The sequence below is a fragment of the Ovis aries genome, chromosome X (assembly GCF_016772045.2).
Source record: "Ovis aries strain OAR_USU_Benz2616 breed Rambouillet chromosome X, ARS-UI_Ramb_v3.0, whole genome shotgun sequence".
NCBI classification, from domain to species: domain Eukaryota; kingdom Metazoa; phylum Chordata; class Mammalia; order Artiodactyla; family Bovidae; genus Ovis; species Ovis aries.
In genome coordinates, this window is record NC_056080.1 from 83,989,832 (window position 1) to 83,999,512 (window position 9,681).

Here is a 9,681-nt window from a genome sequence, read left to right on the forward strand (position 1 = left end):
AAGTGCTGGTGAGGATGTGGACCCTTGTACACTGTTAGTGGGAATGTAAAATGGTGTAGTCATTGTGGAAAACAGTATGGCGTTTCATACTGTTCAAAATTAAACATTGAATTGCTCCATGATGCAGCAATTCTACTTCTAGGTATACACTCCAAAAAGTGACAGCAGGAACTGGAACAGACAATTGTAGGCTCATATGCATAGTAGCATTATCCATAGTAACCAAACGATGAAAACAATGCAAGTATTCATTGATGGATATGTAGATAAGTAAAATGCAGTCTGTCCATACAATGGAATGTTATTCAGCCTTAAAAAAGGAAGAAGATTCTGACACCTTTTACAACATGATGAACTTTGAGAACATTGTGCTAAGTGAGATAAGTCAGTCACAAAAGGACCTACATTATATGATTCCATTATATGACGTATCTAGAGCAGTCAAATTCTTAGAGAGGAAAGGCAGAATGGTGATTGCTAGAGCTGAAGGGAGGGAGAATGAGGAAAGACTGCTTACTGGAGGCCGAGTTTCAGTTTCACAGCGTGAACTGAGTTCTGGAGATTGGTTGCACAGCAACGTAAATATACTTAACAGTACCAAATTGTACACATTAAAAACAAAGATAAATGTTAAAATTACGGAAAAATTGTGTGTGTGCTGAACCACTATTAATAGAGAGATAGAGAGAGATAACTGATATGCACAGAGACACCCGAGTCTGCAGCTAGATCTTCCTGTACACTAGTTAGCAATGTTCTTCAGGCCCCGGATCACCTGGTGGTACCCACTCAAGTATCTACACCTTCAGGAGAGCCTTCCCAAATCCCCAGATGTTGCCTGCATGACTGTAAAGACATGGTTGCTGGCAAATGCAAGCATAGGCGTTTGGATGTGCTCGCTTATCACCCCAGTGACTAAACTTCTCCAAACACCTCCTTTGTGCCAGGCATGTCTCCAAGGCTGCCAGCAGAGCAGTGAGAGAGGTTGTCTCGGCCCTGCCCGCAGAAAGCCCACAGTGGAAACCAGATGCATCAAAACAGACCCCACCGTGTGATAAAGAGCCAGGACTGAGACTCACGAGCAGCCTAGAGCAGCCTAGAGCCTAGACTCAAGATTGCCTAGTATGGAAGCTGATTCAGACAAGGGAACCTTCTCCCAAAATGTGGTACCTGAGCTGAGTACGGAAGGACCAGTAGGGCTTAAGGTGAAAGTGAAAGTGGCCCAGTCATGTCCGACTCTTTGCGACCCCATGGACTATACTGGAGTGGATAGCCTTTCCCTTCTCCAGGGGATCTTCCCAACCTAGGGGCTGAACCCAAGTCTCCCTCATTGCAGGCAGGTTCTTTTACCAGCTGAGCCACAAGGGAAGCCCAAGCATACTGGAGTTGGTATCCTAGCCCTTCTCCAGGGGGTCTTCCTGACCCAGGAATCAAACCAGGGTCTCCTGAACTGCACGCAGATTCTTTACCAACTTAGCTATGAGGGAAGCCCTAGTAGGGCTTAGACAGGCAGCAAAAGCCAGCAGAGGGGATTCCAGGCAGAGTCTTGGGTAAGGGAAGAGAGAAATAAGGGGAAAAGAGATGGGTTGGGAGGGAGGAAGGGAGATAATCTTAATAGCAGAGTGGAGCAATCACCACAAAGAGTTCAGAGGAATTTATTAACTTGTAAGTGTCTCTACTGCAGATGTTAACTTGAAGACTCATCCACCCACCATCAGCCTCAGGGCCTCCTGAGAAATGCTCTGCATAGAGGGGTGATGGCCAGACTCCTGCCCACTGCCTTCTCCGGGTGCCTTGCCTGCTGGCCACCTGCTAGTTCCTCACTCCATGCCCTGGGGTGGATTGGAGACCAGGAGCATCCTCCTCCCCCTGGTCCAGAGAAGACCACAGGGCTCCCACTCTGGGTTGGCAGACAGAGGAATCAGCAGAGCAGGACTTGGAGTGAGCATCTCCTCCCTTCCCCCCTCCACACCTTTTGCCTGCCTTGGAAAAAGGACACTGGGACCAGTGCTAGGTGTCTGCAGCCAGTGTTCTAACTACGTACTGCTGCAGGGAAATGGACATATTCAGAACACAGAAAAGAACCAAGTGGGAGGTAACCAGATGCAAAAGAGCCTGGAGAGCTGCTCCTTTTCTCTTTCTTCCTCAAACTTAGACAGGCTGAAGCTTCTGGAAGCCAAGCTAAGCACAGTCTGTGACCTGCACAAGATTAGCTGTTAGTCGGACTTGGAGGAGGGCTTCTGGATGACCGAGCCCTAAACCTTCCAGCAGAGAGGCTTCTGGGAGAATTCAAGGGGATGTGGTAATGCATATATATGTGGGGACCTACACAGCTCTTCCAGCCCTGGGGTCAAGGCCAAGGCTGGAAGGGCAACTGGGCTAAGCCATTATGGCTTCTCAGCAGGTGGCTCCGGGCTGTTCAGCCCATCTGACAGGTAGTCATCCTCATTATTCTGCTTCATCTTGATTTCCAAAACTGTGATGCGCTGCTTGAGCTTCTGCTGGGCTCCCGTGTACTCGGCCAGCAGGCGGGCAAAACGAGTGTACAAGGTGTCCATGTTGGTCTCCAGCTGTTCTAGCTTTTCCTGCACATCTACTTCCATGCTGGCTGCCACCTCATTCTCATCCAACAAGCCCTCCTTCATCAGAATCTCCCGGCCTCTCTCCTCCAAGACCCTCTTGGCATCAGGGTACTCAGTCACAGCTTCCATAAGATCATCCTTGGACAAGCAGAACAGATCAGAGTAGCCAAGACTGCGGATGTTGGCTGTGCGCCGATTGCCCATTTTGCTGCCCTTAATATTAAGGATACTGATCTCTCCAAAGCAACTCCCAGCCGAGAGCAGGGCATACTGAGTGACACCATCATCAGCCACCACTGCCAATTTTCCCTCCTTGATTATGTACATCTCCTTCCCAATATCCCCCTTGCGGCAAATGTAGTCCCCAGGGCTGAAGACCTGAGGCCGGAGCTTTAATACCAGTTCCACCAGCAGGCCAGCCTCACAGTCCTGAAAGATGCGCACTTTCTTGAGTGTGGACAGGTGGACGTTGATAGCTATCTCAGCCCTAAGCTTGGCTGGCAGGTTTTTGAGGACTTCCCGCTCATCCACACTCTTCTTATTGGTCCACAAGTAGTCAAACCACCTAATGACCTTGGCTTCCATCTCCTTGCTGACCTTTCGGAACTGCATATAATGTTTGACGGCATCAATCTTGGCCTGGAACTCAGCCCGGGTGGCATTCATGTTGGAGATCATGGAGCCCACATTTCCCACGATGGTGGCAAAGATGAGGACACCAATCAAGAAGTCAAAGATGACAAACAGGTACTCCTCATCCTTTACAGGGGGTGGTGTCTCCCCAATGGTGGTGAGGGTCAGTGTAGACCAGTAAAGGCAATAGATGTACTCCCTAGACAGGTAGCCATACTCAGGGTCAGTGATGTTGGGGTAAACCCAGGTGTCTACCCCAAAGCCGATGGACTTGGAGATGGCATAGTAGATGCAGGCATTCCAGTGGATGATGACCAAGATGTAGAGGATCAGGTTGCTGATTCGGAAGATGTTGGGGTAGCTAGTGCGTGTCTCAGTGCGATCAAAGAACTCAAACATGCGGGCAAAGTGTAGCAGGCGGTTGAAGCGCACCTCAGGGTTGTGGATCCCCACAGCAAAATAGATCAGGTCTGTAGGGATGATGGAGGCCACATCCAGCTTGAACTGCATGGTGTGGATGTAGTTGTCCCGCAACTTCTTGGTATCTTTCACCAGTAGCCCCTGCTCCAAGAAACCTAGTGGAGACACAAGCCAATGTATATCACCTCTGACTTCGTACCTGTCCCTCCTAATAGACTAATGCTCAGGAAGGAGCATATGATCACTGAACCCTCCTTCCCAAGAAGGGTATAGGAGGCTCTCACACAGTATAGCTGGCCATAAGTATCCTAAGAAATCACCCCCAGATCCAAAACTCACTGAGCATGTAGGGAAGTTGAGATTCAAAGAGGGAAAGGCATCAGCCTGTGTCCCAGCCAGATAGCTGAGGCTAACACCATGCCAAGGGGATTCCCTGAGAATTTGGATTCAAGCCTTTGGACTCAGGGGTCATGCTGCTGCCTGTGCAACCCAGTTATCACTTACCTGTGCGCAGTCGGATGAAGAGGTCTGCGATGTAGACCACATCTGAGACATAATCCAGCACAAGCCACACTATGTAGTAACCTTTCTGCAGGTCACTGAAGCAGGCTCTGCAGGAAGACAGTGCTGGGCTTCACCCTCAAAGCCATCCAATGACTCCTGAAGTCCCCAAACTGATTGGCCACAAGCAGAGCTTGGGAAGGCCACCAGGGGCACTGGTGAGTCAGTCAGTCTGCTGCCCAGAAGACACGGATTCACAAGTAACTCCTACTCCAACCCTTATTATACATAGACTTTGCTCCTGAACATTACTTGTCTGTCTGACCCACTGGACTGTGAGCTCCATGGAGACAGAGACCACCTCTTAGTATTACAACATACCTCGTGCCCCATGTGCTAGCCCAGAGCACATCCTAGCCCAGGATTCAAGTGCTTAACAGAAGTGAGTTGAATGAAAAATGAGTCATTGGAAGAATGCCCACAATACACAGCTGACTAGCCTCCATGTTTGGCTCTTCAACACACACCTACTGAGAACCCAACATGGAGCATTGGCCGACCCACCCGAGAGAGAATGGTAGCTGGGCTTAGACTCAAGGCAGTGGGAATGAAGAGAGGTTGGAGACTGCAGGAGAGTGTTAGGAGGAATTGAGTCTTGCTGCCTGGGTGGGTAGGGGCCACAGGAGAGGGCAAAGGAAGGGATAGAACCCAGGATGACTCAGTGAGTGTACAAGTCAAAAATAGGAGCAGTTTACTCTGACTACTTGGTTACGCTTCGAATGAAACCCAGCCCCCTCCTTGGTGCACAAAGCCTGCAGCGCCAGCCTGGGCCTGCCTCTCCAACACTTTACCTGCAGTCCTCCAGACCCTCTCTCATCACTCAGGTCTTAGCTAAGGCACCACCTCCTCAGAGATGTTCACCCTGACTGCCTTTTCTCTAGTATCAGTCACTCCCTGCCTCCGGTCCCTGAAGTTGGCTTGAGCACTGGTGTATTCAGGTTCACTGTCAGTGTTCCCATAAGCCTGAGAGCTCCAGGAGTGCAGAGACCGTGTGTGCCTTGTTCACACATGGTCCCTAACCCTGAGCACTGAGCCTGGCACCCATTAGGTGCTCAGTTAAACCTCTGGTGAATGAATGACTGAGGTAGCGTGGGCTCTGTGTCCACAGCTGGACCAGGTTGCTCGGGCCACCCCCTCCCGGACCACTTTCTGCTCACCTGGCCACCAATAGGCACCAGTTGTAGAGGACGGGCAAGGCAATGAGAAAAAGCCAGCGGTAGTACCAGTCCCCGGCTGGGTCCAATACAAAGAATTCAAACTTCTTCCTGAGGAGACACACAGACACCAGGCTTGGGAACCAGCTCCCTGATGTGGCAGCACCCTGGTTTCCAGAGGCCAGAGGACCCTGAAAATGCAGTGCCTTGCAGGATGCCCAGGGTGATGCATGGGTTTTCTTAAGGCCTCATTTATGAGGAAGCCACAGCCTGGCACTGGGCATCTAACTAGAGCTTGGTGGGTAAGAAACAGCCTTCTTCTGATTTTGACCCTACATGGGCCCATTGACTCTTGTGCTCTCTGGAGGCCTCTTGCCAAGAGGGTACGTGAGGGAGAGTGCTGTCACTGAGGCAGGCCTCGGGCCCCAGGGAGGGACTTACACAGCATGGTGATGAGGGCTCAGGGCAGGTCCCCACATCCCTCCTGGGAAGAGAGAGGGCCTCTGAGTGAATGTGCTTCCTGCCCGTCCCCGCTGTTTGGTCTGGCCTCCAGCTCCCGAATGACTTTTCCAGATGCCGGGTCCTGCCTTGGCGGGAGCGCTTTTCCTCTACTGGTCAGAGGTAGGGAATGTCGGCCTGGCCAGACATCCCCCATCGCCTACTCCTTCCTCAAAGAAGAGGCCCTCCAGACCTGCCTTCTCTGGCATCCCCACTCACCCTGTCTTGCTCACTTGTTTCGGGGCCTCCTCCCTCCACCACCAGCCAGGCAGCCTCCAGCATGGCCTCTTCACACCCCCTCTGTGCACTCACACAGGCGCTGGGGTTGACATGGGCTCCACAGCACTCTCTAGTTGCACCCTCCTCTGCACCCTTGGCTGAGTCCTCTTCCCACCCACATTCACGTGCCCTTGCCCCTTGCTTCCTGAGCAGCAGGAGAAGCTCTGTGAGTCGGTGGCAAAGGTGAGAGGAGCCAGCAGGGGATCCCATGGCCAGTGAGTCACTGGCCATTAGAAAGACTCTGGGCACAGACCAAAGAACATTTTAGAGTTGAAAGCACAGCAGGCCTCCCTGGCTGTGGTCTGAGGAACCCCACCAAGCCCTCCCAACACATGCTTGGGGCCCTTCCCATCCCTCAGGCTGGACTGCTGTACTTGGTGCCCTTTCCCTCGCCGTCCTTGTCGCCTTTGCCGTCCCCTTGCTGTGTTATCACGGTGTGGAGCTCAGGCCCCCGGAAACGCTCAAGGAATGAGTCAGGTCTAGGCTCCTCCTCACGGAAGTTCCTGTTAGCCCACTCTCTGAGGACCCCCACCAGGCGTGCAATCCTAGAGCAGAGAGAGAGAGCATGAGGCATAAGAGACCTGTGCTTTGGAGAGAGGACCCACGCCCAGGACAGGGGATGGGGCTTGGGCATGACTCAGCCCAGCAGCCTGAAGAGGCTACTCTGGGAAGACTTCCTGTAGGAGGTGTCATTTCTGTCGATTCTGAAGAACAAACACGGGGTCTCTGGGGTAAAATGGAGATGGTGCTGAGGGAGGACAAGTCAGGAGAAAGATTGCTTCAGGCTTTCTGATTTCTGCACGGAGACTACAACTCTTGGCTGGAGACCTCAGAGCCCTCCACCTGAGCCCCTCTGCTGGGAAGACAGTCTCTTCCTGACACTGCCACAGACAAGTCTGAAGAGAAACCTCCACAAGCCCCTCCAAACTTACTGACAGGAGCTTTCTCTAGAGAGAAAAATTGAGCTAGGGCAGGGCTGACAGGGCTTCCTAGAGCTCTTGTTAGAAAGGCCCCTGGGACCAAGAGGACCACATGATCTGACAGGCCCCACGGGAGGGAGGGGATAGTAGCAGGGCAGTGGTGAGACTCACCTGCGGAAGCCACCCCTCCTCTGCTGGGGGGCGTCCATCTCTGCCAGTCGCTGTAGCTCTGAGGAGGTGTCATCATCGGCGGCAGACTGTGGCCTACAGAGCAAGGAGCAGTGTTGACTGAAGGCTTTTTTTTGTTTGTTTGTTTCTGTGCATGCTTCATATCCTATTAGCCCTCCCCCTTCCTAGGAGATAACCTAGAAATCCCATGGTCCTTTTAGAGGCTGCACTTGAGCCAAGGATTGTTTACTCTGTGACAATGAGGCAGAGCTGGGAGGAAGTAGCAGGCTCAAGGCCATCTCTGAAATGGTCCAGCCTCAACAGACTCACCGGCTGCTGGCCCTGTGGTCATCTTTGCCATTGGCCTTGATGGCAGGAGGGGCATGGTGGTTGTGGTTATTGGCTGGGGAGTTCTTCACGCCATTGGCTTTTTCTGTCATCCTCCATGTACAACCAGGACCCTCACCTGCCAGGGAGAAGCCCAAAGAAAGTTCACAGAAGACCTCAGTACCCACATAAGAAGCTCAGGTGAGCACTGAGAACAGCACCAGGGCCCAGTTGGCAAACCCCGGCTCCCTGCAGTACTGCTATGGTGGTACAGGGCAAGATGCTGGTGCTCTCTCCACCTTGACAGGTTATTTAAAAGGCAAACTGTGCTAAACTGCAGGGTGTGTTTCTTTTTCTTTTACCAGAATGAATTCTCTGACACGTGAACTAACCAAGCTAAAACAAAACAAGAAAAAACCTATATCAGCCATCTTCCAGTGACCCTGTTTGCAGCTATCTGGCAGAGACTGAAGCCACTGAGCACCTCCAAACTAGTCACTGCCCCCGAATTCCTGCCCCATGAGAGGAGATGTACCTCCTTGGCTCAAAGAAGCTGTCACCTGCCTGCTCAGCTCTCTGGTTGTCCTCAGGTGAGAGTCCTGCCTCCCATTGACTTCTGCACCAGGGACCTGGATTCTGGGGGTCCTTCCTTTAAGCCTCAGTCACATTCTTTCAAGCACCCTGAAGCTGAGGAACAAACAGTGAGTGGGACTGAGGGTGAGACGAGAGAAAGGAGGGCACCCACGGGCTCTATAAGAAGTGGTACAAGTGAATACTTTCTCCTTTGGGCTATGGGGAGCTTTGCAAGGGCTAAGCAGGAGGATGACAAGGACAGTATTATATTAGAGAAAGAGCCTTCTGACTGCTAAGTGGAGGCTGGCCTGGAGGGAGCAGAGAGGTGGAGAGATGTGCAGTGGAGAAGTCTGGAGAAGATGGTACAGATGAAGCCCGAGAGAAGGAAGAAGCCATTGGGGGTGGAGATTGAGGGAGAACAAGTGGACGAGGTCACACAGGAAGATCTCTGGAGAACCCCAACATTTAAGAATTGAAAAGAGGAGGAGAGAGCCACAAAACAGACCAAGAAGGAGCGTCCTGAAAAGGAAAAGTCCAGAAGAGAGACCTGGTGTTCCAAATGTGTCTTGCACAGGGTCAGGGAGGGTGTGACAGCCCTTCCCCACTGAGGCTGCCTTGCCAGATTTGCTCAGAAAGGATAAGCATACCCCACGGATGACCGGTGGCCCCAACTGCTGGAGCTCCTACTGGAGCCCAGCCTTCTCCAGCTTCGGAAGCGGTCCCCATGGTGACAGCAGGCACATCAAGCTCTGCGGTGAGTGGTAATAACAAGCAGCTTCAGAGCCTCTCACCTGCTGCTCCCTGTGGGAACGCGTCACAGGGATGCTAATAAGGGCACCTGAGGGACAGGAATTGGCATCCCTGTGTCCTAACTTGGACCCGAGAGGTGGCCAACCATGGTGACAGAAAGTTCCAAGCAATGCAAACAAAGCTGGGGCCACCTGCACTAAGCAGGCTTCCAGGGCTGGCCTCCTGGAAGCCTGAAGCTGAAGTGGGGCTGGAACATTGGCTCATGAGTGGTACTCAGTAGAGACCTGTTCAGTGGCTGAATGACTGGGATGGAGCAGTGGAAGTAATGGTCTTGTCCACGGCAGGGGTGTAGAGGACACTGTTGTGGGAGGCAGGACCCAGAGTACAGAGTGAGCTCTGCTTATAGGAAGAAGGCAGAGGAGGCCAAGGCCAGCCCAGGGAGACTGCAAACTCCAGGCCGAGGATTCGGGATAGCTTCTTGCTGATAGAGAGCCAACATCGGCCCTGTTTGCCAGCACTCGGACCCCTCCCATCCCTCCTGGTCATCTGGGATAGCAGTGGCCCTGAGCCCACAAGGGGGGCAGCCCTGGGGACACATGACAAGTCATATGCCCTCTCTGAGTTTCTGGCACCAAGACAGATTCCTCTCCCATGATCCCTGCTTCTTCTCTGCTAGAAACAAGCTCTTCCCTCCGTCTGGCTGCCACCCACACTGCCCTTCAGGAGAACTGCCCCTTGGGCTGCTCACGGTGGGCACCTGGGCGGTCAGCTATCCACAGCCCACAGGTAGTTAGGCCAGTGCTTCTGGTCTACATG

At 52.5% G+C, this 9,681-nt stretch overlaps 1 protein-coding gene across 1 annotated transcript; it reads right to left on the reverse strand.

Annotated features, from left to right (window-relative positions):
* Nucleotides 1-1,639: 1,639 nt before the first annotated feature.
* Nucleotides 1,640-7,656, reverse strand: CNGA2 (cyclic nucleotide gated channel subunit alpha 2). Its single transcript, XM_027962867.2, has 6 exons — nt 7,546-7,656; nt 7,219-7,311; nt 6,502-6,672; nt 5,354-5,461; nt 4,140-4,246; nt 1,640-3,790 (listed from the first exon to the last, which is right to left on the reverse strand). The coding sequence occupies exons 1-6, from the start codon at nt 7,653-7,655 to the stop codon at nt 2,388-2,390; spliced, it is 1,992 nt and encodes a 663-aa protein (XP_027818668.1). The 5' UTR covers nt 7,656; the 3' UTR covers nt 1,640-2,387.
* Between the last annotated feature and the right edge of the window lie 2,025 nt (nt 7,657-9,681).

Coding starts and splice junctions, on each gene's coding strand:
- CNGA2 (XM_027962867.2), bottom strand. CDS start 7,655: ATGACAGAAAAAGCCAATGGCGTGAAGAACTCCCCAGCCAATAACCAC. Junction 5,462..6,501: donor GGCGAGGGAAAGGGCACCAA/GTACAGCAGTCC, acceptor GTGTCTCCTCAG/GAAGAAGTTTGAATTCTTTG. Junction 3,791..4,139: donor CTTCATCCGACTGCGCACAG/GTAAGTGATAAC, acceptor TGTCTCCACTAG/GTTTCTTGGAGCAGGGGCTA.